At 37.8% G+C, this 25,849-nt stretch overlaps 1 protein-coding gene across 24 annotated transcripts in view; it reads right to left on the bottom strand.

The window, feature by feature from the left end:
* Window positions 1-25,849, bottom strand: part of PARD3 (par-3 family cell polarity regulator) — a 453,149-nt gene that overhangs the window by 99,938 nt on the left and 327,362 nt on the right. For all 24 annotated transcript variants that reach the window (XM_040546998.1, XM_040546987.1, XM_040546992.1 and 21 more), the window contains one exon: window positions 8,577-8,834. In XM_040546998.1, coding sequence (XP_040402932.1) covers window positions 8,577-8,834 — 258 coding nt within the window. The remainder of the gene's footprint in view (window positions 1-8,576; window positions 8,835-25,849) is intronic.

Raw genomic sequence — 25,849 nt, 5'->3', positions numbered from 1 at the left:
ATCACTGTCTAAACTCAAGGCAGATGAAATTACCTGTCCGTTACAAATATATGATCTATTTACTGTAAAAATATTCCATATACATAAGAAAGATTTCTATAAATGCATCAAACTGAAAAGCTGTTTAAATGTCACCAGTATTTTAAGGAGTGAAAAAAAAAAACATATATATATTATATATATATATATCTATGGCAAGTAAATAAGTCTGATGTTAGAACAACATTTTTCAGAAATGCATAATCATATAAAATAGGTTGTGCAAGAAGCTTTTAACATCTCATATCATAGTGTTTGAGCCTTAAGGAACATTTTTTTAAAATAAGCTACAACGTAAAATATTTGAGTAATAAGTGCTGTTTGCTGAGGGAACAGTGTAAAAGAATTAGCCTTCAACTTTCTGACTAGGAACAAAATGAAATGAGGTCTTTGACCAACTTCTCAGTTTCTGGGGTTGTCAACGTGGTATGTTTCATAAGCACTCATTCAATGAGTTTACAAGATGATAAAAGGAATTAACACGAACACACATGCTAACCTATATGTAACGATGTTATTTTCCTTCCTAAAGTTTACTGCAGAGGATTCCTTCCCACAGTTGGATTCCACAACTTCCTCTAGTGACAAACCACTTAAGACCATCCGCAGGATGCTTTCTCAGTCACATAAACAAACAAGACTGTCCATAAAGATAAACAATGTAGTTAAATATAGTTTGTCTCATCTGTGAAAGAGATACCATTCATAAGAAAATAACAGAACACAGAAATCTCCAAAAACCTCCAAATCTAGTATTCTAGATTAGAAGAACATATGTAAAATTAATTCTTACTTTACTTTTCAACTGATAAGCTGTATTAATTTAAAGAGCTAACTCCAGTTTGGGTATTTTGTTTTAACAAGAGGAGAGAGAGGATTTTGTGAATGCACAACACATCCTACAAGTTCAGCCTCTGCAATCCTCTCCTATAATCAGACAACTCAAAAATGCAAAACCTCAGCTTTTTAAATACGTGGAGAGCAGAAGCCAGAATCTTTCACCAAAGAGGAACAGATGGGTTGACTGGAGGGACATAAAAGACAGAAGAATCATAAATTTGTATTCCACTTTAAAAGGGCCATGTTCAACAGCAACAAATTTAATCGATTAAATTTTGGCATTCAAGTGCTGCATAACATCAGTTCACCATCCAAATTTTGGTTAACCAGACTAGCAAAGGACAGATTTAAACAGTTTAGACTGGTAGGATTGAAGCACTTCATTTAAGGACTTGGTAAGCCTTTGCTTTTTCAGCTTTGCATTCTCAGATATTCCCTATAATTTTCTCAGGATGAAGAACTCCACATTTTATTGATGGTATTAGTGGGAAATAAAGATGTGCATGTAAGCTTTCTTTTTTCTTTTTTTTTTTTTTAATACAATCTCAAGGTATACATAACCATTCAGTATCAGACATTGGCTTTTCTAGTTTTTACATCATGTTTTGTTTTATACTAGGATTTATCATTTAGGTTTCCTTCCTTTATTTTTAATTAAATGCTGCTTCCTACCATCTGAAGAAATTTAAAGGCCATTCTTTTTTATCCAAGCAACAAAATGCATAACTGATCTGTATCTGTGTGTAAATTGCACTAATATCCCAATATTAAAAATACATATATAATTCAGTTACAATATACTTTAAATACCAAAATACTCTTAAACTGAAGAAAAGTGTCTGGTTTTGATCTACCTTTGTAACTACCTTGGCTCATCATAAGTGGTAGATGCAAAGAATTAAAGAATTACAGAATTGAAAATTACAAAACCAAATTGATACTACTAATTACAGCAAAGGGTGCTAGTTAGCAATGTCTCAGAATAAGGGCAATAAGGACAGTCTGCCTTCACTGGGCCCTGTTTCACCTCTGTGTTTTGTAACCCGAGTAAAAGTTCATTTCTCTCTTATCTTTCTGTGCATTTTCCCACTGCTGCCATTTGTAGGATACCAACTTCTTCTGCTTTTGTAAAAACAAATAGCTCTCATGCTTTAGATTAGGCAGCAAGTCAACTTGAAGTGAGAGGAAGCAAAAATACCAGGGCTTAAGTGAGGCTGTGGCTGTGGTAAATGGAGAGTCGTGGTTCTCACAACAGTATCAGTGTTTGGTATCTATTTAAAAAAAAAAAAAAAAAGCAAACCTAAGACTTTCAAGTAATTAAAATGGGAGTCTGAATAGAGTTCACTGTGAGTCTGCCACTTATTTCACCAAAGCAGTAACCCAAACAGGGAGTGCAACTGCATACTTTCACAATAGGGAGTCTACATAAATCCTCATGAATTTATATTAAATTTGTCTTATATTCTATCAAGATGGAAGAACAAAAGAAAACAACCAACCTAAGATAATAAAATACCAATGCTAATAGTGTCTATTGGGTTCTAAATGCATGGGTCTATGAGAGACCAAGCTAATTTTTAGACAGTCCTGGGGGTAAGGATTACTGGCTTATAGGATGAAGGATAGAGGAACAAAAAAAAAACCCCAATGTGTTAGTGCTAACGTGAAATTAAACCCCATGAAGAGTCTCACAGAGGCTCTAACTAATCCTTCTCCAGGTTATCACAGAAAGGAAGAAAATACCACAATGACTTTCAGTTTTACTTGGGAGAGAACTGCAAATAGTTCATTAACCCATGGCTCTCCACAGGGTTGCTTTGGAAAGTCTGTTTGATGATCCCATAATGGCATATGTGCCATTTTCTAGGGCAGGGAAGTCTTTACAGAAGCCAGATTCTCATAGGAATGAAGCTCCATTATGCCTTGAAAGGGTGATACTCTGCGGAAGATAAGAATTTTAAACCTATTACTACTAATTTCTGAAATATTACCAATTGTTTAGGGTGCCTGGATAATGAAGGGGTGACTGCTCTGAAATGGCTGCAAGCTAATCAAGAATTTATGGTATATCCACCCACATGAACAGTGCCTTCCTCTGCAAGTATGCCATCCGTAGGACTCTGATGGTAGAGAGTGATAAACAGAAGAACGAGGATTCAGGACATCCAAAAACACTTCCACATCAGTGAACAGAAGTAAACAAAGGTAGGAGGGAAGAGCTTACTCATAATCTTGTTCAACCTAGGCTGTTAGCCTTTTGCACAGCTCTATAGTTTTTCTATGTCATTGGTTAGATGGGTTACGGCACCACAGCCTTCCCCTTTGTGTGGTGTTCCTCAAGTCAACTTCTGTCTAAAACTCTCTTCATTTAAGAAAAAAGAAATTTCCTAGCACTTATGGGATGCATTGCCCTGAGTAATAACTCATATCTTCATCTACTATGGGACTGGCAATAAGCTCAGATTTCTATGCATAAATGATTCCACAGACTTTAGGCACACTCCTATGACTGACACTACTAATAAAGAAGTTTAATATAGCTGCACAAGTGTCTTGTTTTTTTAACAAATATTTATCCAGGCATTGCAATATAGCATTTCATAGCTTTTACGACCCATTCTGCTATTGCTAAGAATCATTTTACACACACTAGAAAGCCAGGGTCTGCTTTTAACATATTCCTATGTTATATTAGACTGTTTCTTTCCAGCTTCCAGGATTCATTACTCTCGTGCCAATTTAAGCACAAAGATACTACTGAGTGAATAAAAGTTAACATCTAAATAAAATGTTCTCCTTTTCTTTTTGGAAAAGCAGTAAGCAAAGTATGCGGCCTGACCTTAAAAACAGCATTTTTGCCTCTTAGCACAGAGCAGATGACAGTTAAAGCAAATGGGTTGATTTTCAGTTCCCAAATATTCCGTTGACATAACTTGATTCCACTTCTGATAGAAAAGAAACCAGTTCATAAAGGTCTCCCTTTCTAAAATGAACATTTTTTTTTTTCTTTTTAATGGTAAAATGCATGCAAAAAGCATATGATTATGGTATTTATGTTTCCATTAAAATGTCCTCAGCAAGCTGTGGGAGTCTAGCCTACTATTTTCAAGCTATTTAGATTTACAGCAGCTCAGTGCCTATTTTATTTCAATTATATTTCAGGACAATGCACTCTTGGTGGGAAATGATTACACAGTGACAGCCAGTAAACGTCCATTAGGACTTGTCTTTCTACATACTGCTCAACTATGGGTGTCAGGTGATCGCCATAAAACCCCATTGTATAGCATCATTGTCATCTACATGAAAAATACTATTGATCAGTAGTGCAGCTTCTCTTCCTTGTGATGCAAAACATACTAGAGACATTTCTCAGTTAAAGTAAAAGCTTTATCCACAAGAACACAATTCTCAAGACATTTCTTTCCAGTACTGTAAAATAAACATGGATTATACATTCCACCTAGATTTTGCTCCAGTAATGGCTAACATTAAAAGTTGCTAAGTGAAAAAAATGCTTAGCAGCCTATCTCTGTAAGCTATTGATACGTAGGATGGAGCTAATGTAGCAAGGCCAGCTGATGGATAAGCAGCTATCCTGATCACCAATCACCCCCAACAGATCTTATTTGTTTATTTATTGCTAGAGTTTCATTTCCTCTAAGCAATAAATTGCTTTTCTGTTAAGGAAAAGATTCTGCTTTAATTCTTTAGGATCAGGATCAGAAAACACTTTCTTAGTGCTACTAGAGAGAATTGCTATGACTAGTATAACTGGAATTTAAAATGTATTTCAAGATTTACAGGATCTACACTTGCATATGGATTACATATGGAAGGTTCTTTATTTTGAGCTTTTAATTTCAACTACATATTTAACAGATAATAACTAGCACTGGAAGAAGTAAAAAAGAAAGCCACCAATATCCATCAATTATTTATTTAACTCTGATCCAACATAAATCTGCATTAAAGCAATTCTAAAATAGTTTCAAGTCCTGTAAAGAATTTTGAGTAAAAATTTACTATTTATAGGCTTTTTTTCTAATAGCTCTTGTTGGTAAGATGTTTGAAGCAATGTTACTTCCACACATACACTGATGTGCAAGTTTCCACTCAGTAAGTTAACAATTCTTTCTCCTTTGCTGTGTTTTGGCATTGTACAATCCATTTTCTAATTTAGAGAAATAAATGGACAAAATGATTAGGGAATAAACATTTTTTTCATCTTTTTATTGTTTTGTTCTATCTGCCAATTAAAGTGCGCTTGGGATATGGACAAATATTAAATACACCGAAGAAGGAGAACAAAAGCACAGGCTTGCTTTTAACCCTGGTTTCAAGTTAGGTTATAAAATATCTTGGGGATCTCTGCCTGACAACTTGACAGTACCACCTTTGGGTAAAGCTTAGTTAGTTGTAGTTGCCCTCATAATATCCTCAAACTTGCAAAAAATAAATAAAAATTTAAAAAACAAAACCAAACAAAACAAAACACATTATTCTGACAAAGCAGTTCACATACTTGTCCTTCACTTTGCTATCGTTCACACACCATGACACAGTTAAATTTGCATCAGTTGGTGGCATGTGTTCATGAAAATAAGAGAGAAGCTTGAGGAATATTAAAGAAAAACAAACCCTGACAAGGCCTCACACACAGATGCAGTAATTCACTTGCAAGTTAAGGAAAAATTTGTCATGTGTTCAACAATGGTATGCAAACTATTATGGGACATTTTGTTATGGGCTTCTTTGTAAGAGACTTTTAAATAACCTTTTGGACACATTTAAATGTCAGATTGTGTTTGGCACTAAGCACCAAACTGAATAGAAATAACATTTCCCATGTAAACAACTCTGCTTTTAATATGTATGTGCTAAAGATTTGAGACAGCCTGGCCGTTACCAGCTCCTGGCAGTTCAGCGCGCGGGCAGCGTGTGTTAGTGATTTCTCTTCCCATCCACAAGGGCTGGAAGGGACGGCTTCTATTTAGGTAAACTCTGAAACTCACAAAGGAAGAAAAGGATGGCAGGGCAAAGCGGTAAAACAGGGAAAGTAACACTTGGTGCAGGTGAACGCCAACATAAACGCTATGTTAAGAACGCAGAGCTGTAACCGACTATTTCTCCTCAGATTTCTTGTAGCAGTATGAGGATAAATCAGCCTGCAGAGGAAAGAGCTCCCTGGAGAAAAGCCTCATGAAGAGGCACTTGGATACTTGCTGTAGCAAGGGACATCACAAGAGATGCCACGTGAAGGGGGAAGGTCTCAGTGCTGGAAAGGGACAGCAAGAAACAAGTGGTGATGTACACTGGGTTAGAAGCCAGATATCCTACAGACAGGGTGACCTCTCATCTAACAAGCATCTCAGGCCCACACAGACAGAACTATTCCTAAAAAATGATGTTCAGATGATATTTCCTTAATACATCTAAGATGAAATGTGTAGAATGCAGAGTAGCCTTGGGATGCTCAGCCACAAGCTCATACCTGGGTTCCCCCAAACAGATACATCAGAGGACATTGGTAGTAAGTAATAATCTTTTTCCATCTGACCTATGTATTTCTTTCCAGGTATTTCTTGCTGAATGTCCTATATCATCCGCTTATCACTAAACCAGGGATGGCTTTTCTTGTCTAGTGGCAGGTGTTCCTGCCCGTGGCAGGGGGGTTGGAACTGGATGATCTTTACGGCCTCTTCCAACCCAAATTATTCTATGATTCTTGCTCTCATACCCGACTTGCATTTCCTGCCTCTGCTCCAGCCCGTTATGCATGCCAGGCCTGGCCTTTTTTCCCAGCATGATCCAGCTGAGTGAGTCGGGGCCTTCTGTGCTCCCGGGCTCTGGCAGAGCAGCTTGAATGTGCGAAACTGTCACACTGCTCTTCAATCCCACCCTTATCATTAACATCAGGTTCCCTCAGTACACCGTTATCTTCAGTTTTACTCACTCTCTTCTTGCTCTTTTATCAGCAATCACACAGAGTTAGCTAGGTCACACAGGTCTTATATTTCCCCGTGCCAGGTTTGCATCAAAGAACTTTTTTTTTTGTTGATGTGACATTGATGCCGTTCAACTCAGGCATGAAACACTGCCTTTGGTCTAACAAAAACAGCCGCGAGAGGCACCACGTGGCTGCCGTATCCAACCAAGCTATCTTGATTTCCAAAATAACAAAAGTGCTGAAATGTCAGGCATTTGGGCATACCAGGGCTGGTCAATATAAGGCTACGTAACATAAAATTTTAAGAGCACAGATGAAGCTGTCTTTTTTCAAATCATTTTGCTTCCTCCACTGAAATAACATACATATCTACAATATATAAACATACATATCTACAATATATAAACTATGTTTATTTAATACATAAAATAGACCTTTTACACAGTGCAATACAGAATAACTGTGTGAGAAAATAAAAAGGCAGCTGTGCTACTCATTTTTAGTAAAAATGTATGCATCTGAAATGTCCTTATTTGTCATGTCAGACAACATTTTTTTTTTCCAATATTATGCAAAGAAACTTTAAAAAAAAATAGATATAGCAGAAGGTTAAATACACCAACCAGTCCTCATTAAAAAACTTTTAGACAATTAACTGGACTCTGCATGACAGCTGCTTTCCTTAAGAACAAATGACTCCATTTAACACTCAAAACAGAATAGGCAAGATCAATGCCACTCCATATGGACAGTTGTACAGACCTCCAACACTGTAACCAATGATACTGTTCTGCTCATTTAAGCGAATGTCCAGTATTTTTCTTCTGGAAAGAATGGGGTAGAAAACAAAACTACAAGTTATTTTACTATGAGCTAAATTAATACCCTCGGAATGAGTTAACAATACCTCCTGTACTAGGATTTCAATGTTCATTTTTGTAAAGCTGAGAAAATGCAGAACTTCAACGTCATAGATGTCAGCCAAGAAAACAGATGTATTTCCATTGTTAAAGTGCAAAAAAGCTATGAATTTTGCCTTTGGTTATTTCTACTTTATGTTAGTTTACATGCCTGTTTTTTAGCTTCAGGTTTTTGAATGAACTCAAAACTCCATCAACAGAAACCAGAATTTTGCTGGATTTCAACATAAAACCTAGCATGACATAGTTCAGATAATGTAACCCCAGGAAAAGCATAAATCATAAGCTACAGCCTGAGAAGAGAACGTAACTCATAAGTCAAGCTTGGAGTTTACTCACTTGGTCTGTATTTTATCACAAAGTTCCACCCACTAGACAGAAGTTCAGGACTGTGATAGGACTAAAATCCAGGTAAGCTTTAACCCACTTCTGCTTTAACAGTAAGAACTTTCCAAAGATTTTGTAACTTCTGTGAATAGGTTGGAAAGGTGGTATTCAAGAGTTATATTAGTTAGAGCTCTGATAAATAAATTAGATGATGTCACAAGTTTGAATTTAAATTAAATTACAACAAACAGGGGCTCTAAAACTCGAAACCATCTGAAGAATGAGAAGAAAATCTGTGGCTCTGTAGGATAAACTTTCAGATCCCATTCTGCCACAGTTTGATTTGTGTGAGCTCAATACTTTTCTACATAAAGGCTTTTTAAAAGCCATTAATAAAAATGGAGTTCTGACTTGCCAATTGACATACAGTCATCTCCCACGACACAAGCATTAGGAGGGTGGATTTCGAAAGAGCATATTGATTGCTGTCTGGTGCCTACCTGTCTACAGGTGAAGACTTTGAATTCCGTGGTTTCTTCACTTGGGCGTACAAGGCTTCAACTGTCTGCCCTTCCCTCGGGCTCTGCGGTCTGGTGGTCAGCGTTATCGTGCCGCTATTTGAAGAAGAGTCATAGGAAGCAATCCCTGCATACATTGGGTCCGCATCACAGCCAAACGTCCGGTTAAAGTCCTGTATCTCTGCATAGTCCCGTTCACGAGCTTGTCTCTCTCGAAATTCTCTAGTTTTTGCTTGAATTCTGAAAAATTAAAAGAAGGCTGAAACTAACTTTTCCCCCCTTTCATCTGAAAGCAGCAGTTAACAGACACTTTGGGCAGCCTATCTTAATGAAAACCACTGACGTGTTTCCAGTTTCAGTTTGTCATGGAGTCTCAGGTGTACATTGGATATTGAAGACTAGATCTAAGCAACACCATGATCAACAGTGGTCTTTAAGGCAGAAGTCTGATTATCCACACTCTTTTCTTTCATTATTAAGTGAAATAAAGGACTAGCCATAGTTCTCAGAGTTTATTGGTTGTTTTATGCATCTTAGGATGTTTGTGCTATTACCTGACCTGTCTGAGACTGGCCAGACATGGTTCATATCGTCTTGTAGTCCATCAAAACCTGACAGATTTAGTGGCTCTAATGGCTGTCTTTAGAGATTAATTTTTATGTACTTTCTTGGCCCAATACTACAAAAATCATACTTTTTTCAAAATTTAAAATCCCAAGAATAAAACACACATGTATATATGTATGCTATGTATGTATATATGCAGTAAACAGTAGAAGTAGTTTCTTCTACACATTGTTTAAAATGTGTGTGATTTGTTTAAAATGTAAACAAACTGAATCTGGCACCTCCTAAAAGTGGGCAGTTTCTTCACAGAAAGTATCAACATGTGCATTATGTTAAAGTTACAAATGAAAAGTGATGCTATATTGGGATTTTGTACCCAAGTGCATTTGTTTAGCTCTATGATTAAAAGTGACAGATAAAAACAGGCGACATTTAGCCATCTGACAAACACAAACTGAGTACAGGTCATGTTTTCAAAAGCACACAAACCTATTACTAAAATTTGATCTGGGCTTCAAAGTTTCATTGGCATTTTAGAAAATTTGATGTATCACACACATACACAGTGAACTGAAAAAAAACCAACCTTCTCCCCATCAGTCTCCCCAGACCGATTTAATGCTCTGTCATCATCGCAAAATGAAGCACTGAGCTGTCTCTTCCCTTCCATTAGTAAAATGTGCTCCTTTTTCATCTAATACAGTCATGGCTACGGTGTGACAACATCTATCCATCCCAACTGCAGCTCTGTGCACCCCCCTGCTATGTGCCATTTCCAAAGACAGCTTGCTCACCGACTGTTAACAAGAGCAGCCTACTCAAAGCCTCTGTCTCTTCTGAAAGCAAGCCTTGCTTCTTCCGAAAATAGAAAAGCCTCAAAGTTAGGTTACTTGTACATTTTTGGAAATTTTACACTTAGCCACATGGCATTCAAGAGCAGTCTTTGTAAAGGGGCTATGCAAAGGGCAGGATTCAGAGTACAGTTTAAGACACTACAATGCAGGTATCTGCAGTAGGTGAGTTCAAATGAGCTACATGTGCAAGCTCCTGTTACAGCCAAGGGAGCTGTAATTCAGCAGCCTCCAGAGAGTTAACGGTGCTGCTGTGCCAGTCAGCGTGTCCTAGCATGAAAAGAGTCGCTCTACAGATAGTCGTGACACTGCTGTTTAGGCCTCCTTTGGGAGCTTGGATAGCCAGCTTCGATTCAGCTGCTCAAACATGGGCAGCTACAGCCACCCAACAGCCCCAGGAAACACTGCCGGACCTCCAGCTGCAAGACAAAGTCTCCCACAGGTCCATGTCACATCTGCCAGCCCTGTGCTGGCATCTCAGAGACTGTGACAACTCAAATGACATGAGACAACTGTGTATGAGCATGAGAATCCAGCTCTGAGCCTGAATGTGAAAGTCTAAATTCAAGCGTCTTCATCAGACTGAGCCCCAAGCAAATTGTTCTTTCTGTGCTAACAGAGATCCTGGTAAGAAAAGAGGGAATAGGAGGGTGGCACAGACAGGCAGACCTATTTTCCTTAACAATACCACAAGTATTGACCAAGGGTACTGATCTGGGGGTAAAATTGACCAGCTGAACTCCCTTCAACAGGCAGCAACATCTACATCAATGGTTCAGTGATTAATGTAAATGCCCTGAATTATACCTCAGCCTAATTCTTCTTTTCTATGTCCACTACTAGTGGCCTGTAAACCACAAGTTTCACTCATATTCAGGCCTAGTGGAAAGAAAAACAACCATATAAACAAAAAGAAAATGTAAATAGGAGTAATCTGAGAAAAATTAATTTAAGCCAACATAATTTTTTAATTATGCAATCTTCGTAGAAGATTTTTCCTTACAGATTGCTTTTTATTTTAAGAGGGGAAAAATGGACAAGAAAACTGCAAGTGTTTAGCTGACAGCACGCTCTTCTGAAATTTCAGCAACCTCCAACAGGATAATTATTTTTTTTTAAATTTAGAGTGACAAAGGACTCAGGCTTAAATCCTAAAGCCATTTCAAATTTAAATTGTGTCTATTTTTAAAATATAAAAGATATATTTACATAGTCCTATATTCCAGAGCTGCAATTCAGAAACATTACAGCCTTAATCACTTGGAAGGTGCAGAAGGAAAAATAGGCCTGCAGATGACCTGTACTTGTTGATTTCATCTCTCTGCAGATTTCACTTCCAATTTGTAGCCCTGTGTTAATTACCCCATGGCAGAATGTATTTATCCCTTTATAAATCTCAACTGAATGGGAAAAGCAAAAGAAAACAGCAATTTTCTAAATATTGCTAGATTCTGGAATGTAATTTTAATTTCAATGGTAAATGTATCATCAAATATTTGAACACTGGCTGACATCAATTTGAGCAAAAAAAATATTTGTGTATATTTGTGTATTTTAGTGCATGAAATTTGACAGTACAGCAATAACGTGGCATCAAGTAATACAGTCAGGAGAAAACATTGTTACCTGACATGCTTATAAAACTGAATTATCTGGTGATAACTGGTGATATTGGCCTCAGTGTTATACAGACTGCCATGAGATGTGCTGGTGATCGTTCTCATTTCTGACCATGAATATCACTTCACTTCCCACAGGTGCAGACACTAGGGTCCCCAGTTTCATGTTAACCAAGTTTTCTCATGTATCTGCTTATTGGCTATTTAATACATTTGAACTCTTAAATAGCACCGTTTGCAGCATAACATTAAGATTTTCCCATGCATGGTTCAATGAAGCATACTTACTCCTATTCAAGTGGGAGAGAACTGATTGTTGAAGTGTTTTGCAAATAATTATGTTCGTATCCACCAGGAATTTTTTAGAACATTTTCTGCAATTGCTAATAAAATGTGTTAATACACATACACAGTATTAAAAATCAGAGCCCAAATGCATTATACATCTTCCTGTTAATTATAACCAAAGTACTCAGTAAGCAGTTACAGTAAGTAACATTTACAAAATCAGACCAAAAAATGAGACTTACAAGACTTCCAACTATATTGAAACCCAAAATGTGATTTTTTTTCTCTTAATTAATTTTCTGTGTGTTAAGTCTAAACCGCTGTGCAAGTCTTATTCCCTTCACATGACAAAAATACAGGTATTTTGATTATTTATTTTTGAATATTGTTTAAAATATAACTTTGTTTCTGTCTTCTTCTGGATATGCTATCTTTAATACTAATATTAAACATTATGTCTCTAAACTCAGAAGAACCAAATGACCAAAGAAAAGTATGTAGACATACTCTTGAAAAGAATAGTAGCTAGCAGCTAAATATTGCTCTATCCCTTTCTCATTTGTAATAGTTTTAAAATCTGGAAATATTTTTATATAAGTAACTTGAACTTAATGCTACATTATTTTTTATATAGAGCCCCCTCCTTGTGTGCATGTGTATGTGTGTACACATGGTGTGGCTTAACTCCTCCATTAGCATATACTGAATTAAGTGCACATACGGAAAATGTCAGTGCAGACTACTGTGGGAAAGATTAAAATGATTATGTGAACACACTGTGGCACAGACGAGAACCTGGAATTTGCTGTGTACTTCAGCCGTAATCAGCAGTGCTCTTGCTATTGAAATCCAGTATCTGGAGAAGCATTTGACCAGAGTGCTTCAGTCTCACAATGTGGATATTCGTATTAACTTGTCTTCACTGAACAGTGTTGCTTTATGACACGACACAATAAAAATGCATATGTCTGAAATTTCAGATCAGCTAATTTTGAGGATTTATGGCCTTCCTACAGATTCTGTATGGGCTTAACAATGATAATAATGCTTAGCATTTATGTAACTCTTTCCATTTGAAAGAATTTTGCAAAAACTGCTAATCAATTTTGCAGTGTTTAAATGGAACTGAACTTTCAAAAATACAAAAGCTACCCCAAGAAGTTTCTAAACCCTTCTCGCTGAAGTGTTAATATTGAAAATGTCAACAACGTACTGTCGTGCTTTTGAGACTCAAATTATAATGTTCAGTAAAGTATAAACTATCCTCATGCATTTGTGTGGCATTCAATTCAAAAGCTAATGATAACTGCTTCAAATGACAATATTGTTAGCTGCAGAACTTCCTATAATTGTTAGACGAGCTTTTCATTGCAAGCTAATCCAGTAATGATAGACATACCCATTGTAGAGCGATTCTTATGCATGTGAAACAGTGGTCACAAATGTAAAGGAAAAGCTTTTGCTCTGCTGTCTTCAGCAAAGAGCAGACACCTTGTTCCCTTTTCAGAACTCTGTGAGTGGGATTCAGCTGTCAGATGAGGGCAACTGCCATTTTAGACACCCAAATTTAGGTGTCAGCGTTTGTTTTGGTCTGCCAGTAGGGCTGGTCTAGATTCAGACACCAAGCCGCTGCCTGTGGGGCCTAGGTTCTAATGGATGTGCCAAGTGCACCTCCCTCAGCCACAAAGTGCATTTACCCTGGTAGCTCACATGTAGATACCAAATTAATTGGGCTAGTCAAATCTCATAACCAGCCAAACATTCACACCAGCTATGTGGGAGCAAAATTTTAACTTTTTCCATCAATGGAAAACTCCAGACTGTGATGCTAGCAGAGCTCTTGTGAGAAAAAGTGAACATGCAAAGTTAGCAAAAGAAATCAACCCTAATTTCAAGTAGCATTAGGAGTGAAATAAGAAATATATGCCCAGTCCCTTGGAAGCACCAGTCCACTTTGGAGGACTTTTTCACACGAGTAATTTAGATCCTTTAAAAAAATGACTATTCATCTTAATTGATTAATACAGTATGGGAAGGATATTCATAGCTAACACATTACAGTTGTTGTTGCAATGGCAGCAATGTCCTCCCACAAGAGCAGAAACGAAGTTGGCTGCTGTTTCTGGTGTGCAATTGCTTGGTCAATCCAATTAATCATCCTGCTGCTGCCAGGACTCAGTGATTGCCCAAGTGATTATCCACAACCTAGTCTTTTCCACCGAGGCTTGCTGATTTACAAAATCAGTATTGAACACTTGCAATTCCACATATGTGAGGTGGCTGACAATGTTTATTAAGGATAGAAACAGCATTGTGTAAGGACAGAAGCTAAATGACAAACCATCCAATACTGCCAGTTCTCAGTTCTTCTGCCACCAGACTGGCATTCCTCTATATGATGGATTAAGAACAGAGGAAAAACGACGACACATTTATAACACTAGTCAGCTTGCTTAAGTTAGTCGGATGGGATGACAACACTTGGTCCAGTTTTTGCCAGATATCGTTTCTAATAAAGAGGTCTGGAGGTGCACTGGCCAGTAGCCAGATTTTGTCAGTCATGTCCCCTCTTCCCCTGCTAGTGAAAAATACCTTGTGGGCACAGCACACCAGCAATAAGCCAGGTCTCACTGCTCCTCCTCACCCTCCCTCCGACTGCCTTCAGTGCTTTAATTGCCCTTTCCCTAAATTTTGGCAGTCAAGTCAATATGGGAGTTTGTCCTCTTCTGTATTTTTCTTTGGCCTTTGGATCCAAGCAGGAATTTTCTGACAACTGCTCTTCTAAAGAGGGTACCTTGATTATGGACATTATTGTGATTTCCTTCTGAACCTGCATATTACACTTAGCTTTTCTTATTGTGATTAGAGCTAATCAGTTATCATAGTTATAACCATTATAGCTCAGCAAAGCTGCCTGGTTTCCTGGGGAAATCATTCTAAAGGATCGCTGTGGGCAATGGGTAATCATGAGCAGCAACAAGCTGCAAACAGAGACACCTTTTCTTCCTCATGTGCCCCTCACCATTTCATTCAAAACTTAAGAATGTTAATAAATTAATAAATAAATAAAATACTGCTAAGTATTTTTAAATTGGAAAACAACCTTTTCAAGTTAATAAATAAAAAAAGAACACTTTGATGTGTACATGCGTATGTAGCCAGTTGCCTTAAATATGACTGTCCTTTGACTTCAAGCAAATGACGAAACGTACACAAAATGTGGTCAGTTTGCTATGGATAAGCACAAGAATACACGGACAAAATCAGAAAGGCCAAGGCATAATGTGAGATAAAAGTAGCAGGGAGCTTTAAAGATAACAATAAATCATTGTGTAATTGCATTAGCAGTAAAAGGAAGAGCAAAGAAAAGGTTGCTTCCCTGCTCAGTAGTGAGGGAACGATATTGACAGATGATGCTGAGGAAACCTAAGGCTTAATTTGTTGTTTTTTTCTTTTCATCTATCTTCACTAAAATGGTTGATTGCAAGCAGGTGGCCAGCGCTATCGATATTGCCACCAATAACAAAAAATATCTCGAATCTAACATCAACAGAAGTAGCTAGAAACTGGTTAAGCTAGTTAAGCTACTTGAACATCCCACACACACCACTGTCTCAGGTAGTCTCAGACCTTTTCCAGTAATCATGAGAAGCTGTTGAGGACAGCTAAAATACTGAAAGACTAGAAGAAGTCAACATCCCTTTGGAGGAGCAAGAGAATTATCAACTAGTCAGTTTAACTTCAGTCCCCTGAGAAACTTTGAACCCAACTATTGGTAACCACTGAGAAGATAATGGGACAAGCAGTAGCCACCATATCAAGAACAGATGTGGTCACGTCAATCTGATTTCGTTCTGTAACACAGTAAAAGGCCTTGTGAATAGAGGACAAACAGTAGATCTAAGGCTAAGACAAAAATGACAACAGGATGGATGCAACAGGTTGAACTGGGCAGTTCCTACAGAGTATCTAAAGTGTAGGTTTCAGTAATTCAGTCACACCAGGAGGACGAATTGTGGCATTTTCTACAGGATCCCTCTCTGAATTTGCTCAGGGTTTCATTATAAATTAGGATGCTATTGAATCTGCACAAAGCCCAGATGAACAAAATGAACAATAGAGGAAAGGATTAAAATTTCAAATGCTCCTGAAGGACAGAGTGGACTTCAAAAATAGAATTAACTTCAATAACAACAAGTAGAAGGTAATTTACATAGAATAATTAAGCATATCAATTAGAAGTAGGAAAAAACCTGTGAGCTGCTTTTTCAGGAATGGATCTGGAAATTCTACTGGATGACAGATATACACAGGTTAGCAATGTCAAGCTGCTGTGGAAAAGAAAAAAGACAGTGGGGACATAATAGCAGTCTCCTAATACATAAGGAGGAAAATTATAATGTTTTCCATCTCTAATACAAGTATTAGGTATTTAAACTCCAGCGATAGTGACTGAGCCTAGATACTGTAGGCAGGGGAACTTTCTAACTAAGGGAAGTTATCGAGCCTATGCCATTAAGAAAAAAAAAAAATAAAAAGATGCATAAAAAAAAGGATGAAACAAACATCTTGCAGGAATGACATACAATGGAGATCCAGTCTTGGAAAACTGACATACCCTCTCCTCTGGGTCTATAATGCTACACTTTCACTGAAATTTTATACATATGTATTTCCCATGTAATATTTCTACAAGAACAGACAAACATAACAGAGACTAAATATTTATAAATAACAAACTAACAAAAACAGTGTCCACCACCTTGAAATTATAGAAAGAGGTCTACACAATCAGACAGTCTTATTTTTTTCCTCCTCCAACAATCACCAATATTTGCCAATTAGAAAATGTGATAGTGCCTAGGTTCTCCCTGCAGTTCTCCCTCCTTAAATCCTACATGAAGAAGAGATCCATGAGAATTTCAAAAACCTTTAATGAGCTACAACTGAGGAAGGATGTAGTTAAAAAAAAAAAAAAAGTGATTACTATAAGTGCCCTACTATATTCAGAAGAGAACAGCATGCTCATTTTTGTAAGGAGTCATAAATAATGCTGATAAAGAAGGTAACAAAGTAAAAATGAAGATGTGAAGAAATGAAAAAAAGCAGAAGATAAATATTATTTGTATAAGTAGCTAAAGTGCAAACAGAAATTTGAGACCAAGTGACACTGATGAAACTAAAGGAGACGCCATAATTGTCTAACATCTAAATTCTCTAACCTGGTGATATCTCACCCCAACTTTTTTAATTAATTAATTTTTTTAAAATCTCTGACCTTCTTGATTCACTGAAGTTTTTCAAAGTGAAGATACATTTTCCCTCAGCAGAGTATCTCAATCCTGCTTTCTTGGATCTTGGAGTAAATAAGTGAAAATCCCTGCTATTTTGAAAAAAAATAATAATAATCTGTAAATTACCACCTTACTTGCATTTCAATGGAGCCTTTAGACTACTTTACACACTTAATAGTCTGCACCATTTGGGGATTTGGGAGTGGGGGGTATACCTGCTGTGGTGTCTTTAAGGATATGTTTCAACCAAAGCCAAATTTATCAGGTTTGTAGGCAGGATAGCAGGTCCTCCCATCCCCAAAACAAATGTTACAAGGACTGAAATTTTGTAATTTTCATTCTAATTTTTTTTTTGTCTAATTTTCGTGTCTGGTCCTGGGGTCAGCGGCCCCAGCAGCGGAGATCCCCCAAATGGGCAACTGGAGCAGTAGCCCAGTTCCTGCTCGGAACCAGGGTGCATCAAAGAACATCATTGCTCTCTGTGAGGAAAATGGATTTTTTTCTTCTGCTTTATAAAACCAGCCAGATTAGCTGATATTTACACCTATGAGACAGACCCCTGGTCATTAGATTAATCTAGCTCTGATCTCCTATTAGCCCTTTTGCTGGACTGAAGTAGTACAAAGCAGATCATGAGCTTCAGCTATTGCTAAAAGATGACTTGGAAGAGCTCCTGCTTCAAACCCTACTCACTTAAGACTGCTGATTTTCTCTCTCAGGGAGGCGTTGCTGGGCAATTTCTTCCCCAACAATATTTTTCCAACTGGAGAACAAAGCCAGTAAGCAGCACTAACACCTGAATGCTGTAGTTAAATATGTAAGGAGCAGCTGTACTTGTATGTTCAAGAAGCTAATGACAAAGACATACCATATATCAACTGCTACCATATATCATACCACATTATCAAATCAGTCATTCACAGATGCTACAGGCAGTAACCGGAGGTCCAGTTACAATACTGTCATCAGTCAGTTGAGATGACCCTTTCCAGCACCACCTTCCTCCAGCCAGCCCAGTAACATAAGTGGGTATGAAATATTGCCACTAGCTCAATTTCAGGTCTGTTATTCTGTTTCTAGAGTGCTATGTATGAAGTAGCCTAATCCTAAAGTTGGAAAATGAAACAGTGTGAAGTGACAAAAAATTACAATGAAAACCCTTACAACACAACAAGGGATTATGTGAATCTCATACAGAGGGAGAGGGAGAGGGAGAGGGAGAGGGAGAGGGAGAGGGAGAGGGAGAGGGAGAGGGAGAGGGAGAGGGAGAGGGAGAGGGAGAGGGAGAGGGAAGGGAAGGGAAGGGAAGGGAAGGGAAGGGAAGGGAAGGGAAGGGAAGGGAAGGGAAGGGAAGGGAAGAGGGAAGAGGGAAGAGGGAAGAGGGAAGAGGGAAGAGGGAAGAGGGAAGAGGGAAGAGGGAAGAGGGAAGAGGGAAGAGGGAAGAGGGAAGGGAAAACACCACGAATGGAGAATATAGCTTTTATGTCAGTATCTTTTGCTTAGGACCAAAAATTAGCACCCACAACACCTCTCAGAATTCACTTCTAAAACCCTGCTGGCTCACAGTACTGAGTGACAGCATATATCTACAGCATGGCCAGACATTGAACTAGGTTTCTTATAACCCATTAAGAGGTTTGTATTGTAAGGTTTTGTAAGTAACTGGTTGCAAAATAAAAGGTGAGACGTGGTGTGGAGAGGAGACCTGTCTGCCTGTTGTGAATGTGTCATTAGGTATCTTTGTGATTACTCAGATAATTGCTGCTGTATCTAAAAATTAGAACAAAGAGAGGTTTTAGTGCAGTAGCTTACTGTAATAACCTATAATAGTCACTGTACTATAGGTTACTAACCTATTATAGGTTACTATAGTAAGCTACTTAACTCCTGTAGTTCAGCCTGGAAAATCTAAAGGGTTTTCAGTTATGTTCAACTCAGCAACAATACACAGCCATATTCAATAAGTCAGTAATTATGCTACAATTTGTTTCATTCTTAAATAAGTATTTGCTACACAGACTCTACCACTAACAGCATGGTTTATCAGTCAACAGAGGACAGACTGTTGTCCTACCTAAAATTCTTGGCATTCAAAAGTGGAATGTTACAAACTAGTGTCATTACTTAGAACTAACAGAGTGCTGAACTTGTATGATCTGCAAGACCCCTTAACCAAATTTATAACTCAGATTATAAAGACCAAATAAATGATATTTTTAGATTTATGGCAAGGGACTTGGCCAGACCGTGCTCAGTACAATGTCTTGAATCTCTGTAGAAGAATAACAGTGAAAATACATTTTTAGTGTGATATCTTATAATCACAATCTGTATACTTACAAAATGTACTTAGAGAATGTAAGGAGCTTTGCTTAAAAAACATCTCGGCAACTATTATTCCACAAAAGCTACAATTTACATATCTCTGGAAGCCTGCGCTTTTATGAAGTGGAACTGCTCTGAAATATTTTTCCAAAGCTCAATGTTCTCATGCTTCACTTCTGTGTTTTACAAAAAATACTGCTGTTGATTTGTTTTTCACATTCTGCACCCTCATCCTTTATGTAAAAAACAAATGCCAAAAACAATGCTGCAAGTCTCAGTGAAACTGGAATATCCCTTGACAAGCAGACCCCACCTCAAAATAAGTGAGAATGAGAAACACATTGCTTTGATTTTCTGATTCACAGAGAAATTTTTTTTTCCTCTCCTCTCCTGTGAGCTGGGAAGGGGGCAGAAGTTTTATCAGAAAGGATTATATGCAAGTCACTTTAGAAAATATTTATATTCTGAATGTTTGCAATAATTATGCATTTAGAGTTAATGTTTCTCATGAAAGCTGTAAAATGGCATCAAAATACAGTAGCAGAAAAACTAAAGTTGAATCTTTGCATTATTTTAAAGACAGATAGCACTTAGGTTATATATGAAGCAAAAATTCTCTTCATATGTTGTCTTTTTTCCTAAAAGTAAGATGAAACGGCTTCATGAAAATATTTTGCTTAAGGGGAAAAAGTTGGGATTTTCCAATAAAAATATTATGGTCTCTCTGGGAAATCTGGAAAGACACCAAGAGTGTCCTGCTGTTCAGCCCCCTACTCCATCTGATACTTTAACAGTTCCAGATGGCCTTTACTACAGGATGACCTCCCCTCTATTCTTTTATTATGACCTTTGGGTCACAAATTATCTATAGGATGCTGCTGTCATTCTGTAAGACACTATTATATCTTTCATCTAAAGGATAAAGATGCTTAACATTAAAACACATCTTTGTTAGGCTGACCTTCCAATGATGATCAAAACAGACAGTTATTCCAATCAACGTCACTGCTGGAGAAAATATGTTTCATTTTTTGCAATACTGACATTGAGAAACTAAGGCATAGTTTTAAATCAGATCACTTTTGTAATTGTACTTGGCTAGAGAGTATAGCACAGTATATTATACTCATTTAAAATATAAAAAATATTGCTGTAATTGCTTTGATGAGTTATGTTGATTAAAGGGACATGGTGGCTTGTTATGTTGTGTTTTTTTAAGTTATTGATGTGGTTTTCATGTAAACTTCATTGATAGGAGGTAATAAAACTTTATACAGTGTTTATTAATTATTTGTCTTTCTCTATAATCATAAATGGAACTCACTGAACTTGCATAGGAAAATATAATAAATAGTCCCAATGTACTAAATAAAGTAATAAGGTTAATTTCTTTCCTGCTGTCAGTAAATTCATGTTAGCAGTCTCTCGTCAGCTTGACATCAATTAATGATTTTAATTCCAGACTCTTGTCACAGTACTCACCACCCTTTCGTCTAATTAAAATGGATGATGCATGATGAAGGGAAAACACAAGACTTCTGTTCTTGTTGTAACATTTCTATTCATTAGTATACTTTTACAACAAAAGGCTTGTGGCTTTAATGGCACTAGAGAAAGATGAAGAGAAGTTTATTATATGTTGGAGATAAAGACTCTTATACCCTTAGGAAACAATTTATGGAATGACCAAAACATTCAGGAAAAGATATTGGTGTTATTTTAGTTACTAATGAACATACAGAATGCTTCGCTCTAAGTTTAGGAAAAATCATTACGTGAAAAACACACACCAAAATTGTGCTCGTTTATGTTAGCACCAAAAACCATTGTCAGCCCATTGATTGATCTACAAAAGTAACAGCAAAACAGCCGATACAGAGATAAATGCCTGACCCACCTCTCCCAGACAGCATCTCTGCACGACAAAGATTCTCAGCCATTTCTCCCACTTTTTTTTGGCCATACTCCGTTGAAGCTGTAAGAGCACCACGTCCTACCTCCAATTTATAAACTCCCCCCAGTTCCCATTCTAAAAGAGTTTTCCACGGTTGATAGCAAGGCATTAAGATATACTCTGCCACACAAAACCCTGTTGAGCCATGAGCACCATCGCAGAGCCACAGCCTGCTGCTGCTTCCCCAGCCCAGGGCAGCCCCAGCCCGGGCAGCCCCGCACAAAGCCTCGTTGGGAGCTCCCCCTCCTGGCTCTGCAGCCCACAGGCGACACTGCCACGACAGTGATGCCATTTGCACAGGCAAGGATAAAAATAACAGCAGAACGATGTAAATGTAATTCTCTTCATAGCCCACAGGAACAAAAGGTTGGATTTTCCATAACGTAACGTGGGAAAACTAGAAAGGAAAGAGGTTTATTTTGCAGATGACAACTATACATACACATGTATGCATGAAGCATGGCACTGCTTTGCTGTGTGTTAATCTTCCTCCAAGTCCAGCCAAGACTGGCAATGTATGGCTTCTTTTTCAGAGCAAAGGAAGGCATACCCTGCTGGCTCCCTGGCTCCAAAAGCACCTGACTACTCTGCCATAGCACTTCCAGTGATACAGCTATTTAATTCTTTTCCAAAAGGTTTCTCCTTATCGCCTCACTACTGATCCTCACCATACAGGTGTTTAAGCACCTGATTTTGCATTCATTTCTGTGGAAGTTGAGGAAGAATACAAAGCTAAGATTAACATATCTGTATGGTAACAGACAGATTTGCAGAACACTAGTAAAGCTCTTTACTCAGTGTATTAGCAAAATGGAGAAAATAGCCTGTAGAGTGTTTTTTTTCCTGAGGAAGCAGTGGCTCTAGAGGCGGATTGAAGCATAAGCAGCATTCACCCATAGCTGGGATCACATACTCTGAATCATGAGATTACATTAGAATTGCAGCTTTCATCTTTTTAAGTATTATCTAGCAGTGAAACGTGCTGGATACAGCTGAACTTGTTGAAAACTTCACAAAGTATATTTATTTTGTTCTTCTGTTATCCACTACCTGGGCACAAAGAGGAAAGTTGTTTGGGTTGGGGAGTGTTTGTTTTGCTAGGGGGAGTCCAAGGCCTCAGACAGGCCAAGCACACATGGCTGGGCCATGCAGGTGTCATGAACAGAAGGTGCCTGAGCTGAGGATGAGCAGAACACAGGCAAAGGGCTTTGATTTTGCTAAAGATTTATTTTCTTTTGCACTGAACCCAGAGCTGCAGGGGAATAATATGCAAAGAAAAATCCAAGGGTGAAGGAGGGAGGTATCAGAACCTGCTGTTAGGGAGATGTCTCCCTTCAGCACAAGCCACCAACCAAAACCAGAAGACAAATCTAAGCAGTGAGTTTTCTGAACGTTTCTGTCTTCACATCTCCTAAGAAAAAGGGTCTACAGGGTCTTGAAAGAGTCAGAAAACATTTCAGGACAACCAGACTGCAGGGCACCCCATGGACACATTGGCTACATGGTGAGAAAACCCTCACCTGGGAGGCCCTCAAAGACCAGATATATAGAGTTTGTTTCTAAAGTGAAAAGGTCTGTGGGCTTCCCAAGGCTTAGGTCCAGTAGGACAGCAGAAGGTGACCATCCATATGAAAACAAGTGGGTTGTAACTCTAATGCATGATGGCCATTGACAAAAGCTTCAGAATCTAATTTTAAGTCTACCCTACATAGCAATGCTTGTGTGAGACTGTAAGCAGATTGAAGCATCTCTGAAAGCTCAAGATATCCCGTACATCTCCACTCTGTACAACTCAAGGCAATACTCTGAGGAAGATGGGCCAATTACAGGTTCATCAGGAAAGTCTGGAATTGGCAGACTATCTACTATATATGACAAGACTAAGAAGCACCCAGGGCTGTTTTCCCAGTCTACCCCAGCCAATGTAGGATCTCAGTGTTATCTAGTTCTAGTGGTCCAGTGATGGACTGGATAACAGGATGGCAAAGAGGAGTTCCAAGTTAGTGTATATTTAAAATGGCTGTGATCTGGCACAAGAATAGAGGTAGTTCAATTCATACCTTACTCAAATTCCGCAAGACTCTGCAGTACAGTCTTTTTTTTAGGAGATACAAAGCCAAGTTCAGAAAATCTATTGCTTAGTTTTGTCTTATGGTTTTGATTGGTGTCTATTTTTGGAGAGAAACAACCTTCCCAAAAGCACACTAGAAACCAACTGGATTTTCAGAAGTGCTTGACAGATACTCAAGGATAATACAAGTAGACTTCTTTTTCTGGAGCAAACCAATGTTAAAGAATAGTGATTCAAGTGGACAATGTCCTATGCCCTTGAAAGAACCATTAGTCTGAACTTGTAAGAATTTACAAGTAGCAAGCATCTTACAGCAATTTTGGTAAGACTGGTGGGTGGTCTCATCAGATGACACGCCTAATTGGTCCAATATTTTATTTCATTGAAAGCTGCCTGTATTTGTGACTAGATAATTTATTTTCCTGTTCAAAATTCCTTTGTAAAGATTGTCAGTAAACACGTGCCATATACAGCAGAAGAGATATCCTCCTTAGTAAGAAATTATTGCTAATAATATATTTATACAAGGCAATTTTACTATTTTAATCATGGTAAATTGAAGAACATTAATTTACTTATTTGCTTATAGTCAATATGAATACTATTTTTAAGATTAAAGAAAATCTATTGTAAGCACAATATCTTAAATTATCAAGTCAAAGCATAATAATTTTATAAAATTGTGGGCATGATTGATTTTTTAATGGACCATTCACTTGTTCTCTGACCCCCTAAGGATTTTTCTTCCAAGCCTTTCATACATAGTAAATTCATTAAATCCAGCCTATTTCCCCAAAGTATTGCATCATTACAGAGGTATATAGCATCAAATACCAAGTAAAACAGAGCAAGTGAATTGTACCGCTAAAAACATTGAGGGGGGAAAAACCCACAGAAAACAAAGTTAGAATAGCAGCCATTATGAACCAACACTTGTTAACACAGTAATATTTCACTCTGTCTCCTCACAAGCACTTTGAGGGATTGTTCAGTTAATTCGCACGAGTACTCTTCATTAATAGCATGTATCTAGCAGCATTATTTTACAGGATCAAAAGGAAACTCTGCAATCTAACTGCACAAAGATTTAAAGTCTCTATGGATCAAATCAACATCTGAATTTTTCAGAAACATAAGGAAGCACCTCACACATTTGGTTGCTATTTTATTATTTTTTATTAGTTGTACATGCCACTACCCCAAAGAACTTGCATTCTCTTATAGACATAACACAAAGGAAAGCAAATACACAGTTAGGGAAAAAGAATAACGGGAGGAAGAGGACCCGTGTTATGATAACATCAAGCTGTTATGAAGTTCTGGCACATGCATTTTCTGCAGTTTCAGTGAAGACATAAAATTGTTTTACGGCACACAAGGAGTGAGATTCCAGGAAAGAGTCAAAATGGTTAGCATAACTTGATGGACAGGGATTAGGAATTTGCTCCATGCATGGGGGGCTATACAAATAATTTCATAATTCTACCTTGGTACCCAGCGTGACTATTGCAACCTCTCTCATATCATCACATGGACAGTCTATACTCTCACCATTCTTACTGAGAGAGACAGAGAGAGACAGAGAGACAGAGAAAGGAGAGAACGAAGAGAGAGAAAACATTACTAACTCAACACCCAGTCTTCCTTCTTTGCATATATGTACATGGCTGATTACCTGGGGACCTACAGTTGCTAACAAGCTCTAAGTGCTGAGCAACCTTGGGTTCAGCAGAGCCCATGAAGCCAGGGATCAGCACTGTGCACATGTGGCTATGTCTTCTGCAACCCTGAGCTGGCTGGAGCTATGGAAGCTTTCAGTGTCTCTGCACCCCCAGTATAAGTTTATCCCCAAATTGGATGGTCTGTCCATGCATAAAGGAAAGCTGACTGCACAAACACACTTATTTCCAAATTAACTTATTTCCTTCATTTTCATTATTTCCCTTTACCGTTTAATCTGAAAGCAGATTACTCTTAAAAACAGGAACAGATTTAGTGATCCTGTTTCACTTTTGTTAAAAGAGAGAAAATAAAAAATAATCTGTCAAGTAAAAACCAACCAAACACTGTGATCCAGCCACCCTCTACTGTCAGAATGGATGGAGAAAGACATGAATAACTTTTTACATAGATTTATGCTAGTATATCTGTTAAAGAGAAAAAAAATATCCCATAATGTAATCCAAACAGATGGTCTCGTATGATAAAGTTTCTGCAGTTTAACAAGTTGCTGTTGATCTTCAGTAACTCATCAATGTATAGCCTGCCTTAACTGTAATGTAAATC

This window comes from Cygnus olor, chromosome 2 (genome assembly GCF_009769625.2).
Source record: "Cygnus olor isolate bCygOlo1 chromosome 2, bCygOlo1.pri.v2, whole genome shotgun sequence".
In the NCBI taxonomy this organism is placed as follows: Eukaryota; Metazoa; Chordata; class Aves; order Anseriformes; family Anatidae; genus Cygnus; species Cygnus olor.
This window is presented reverse-complemented; position numbering and strand designations above follow the sequence as displayed.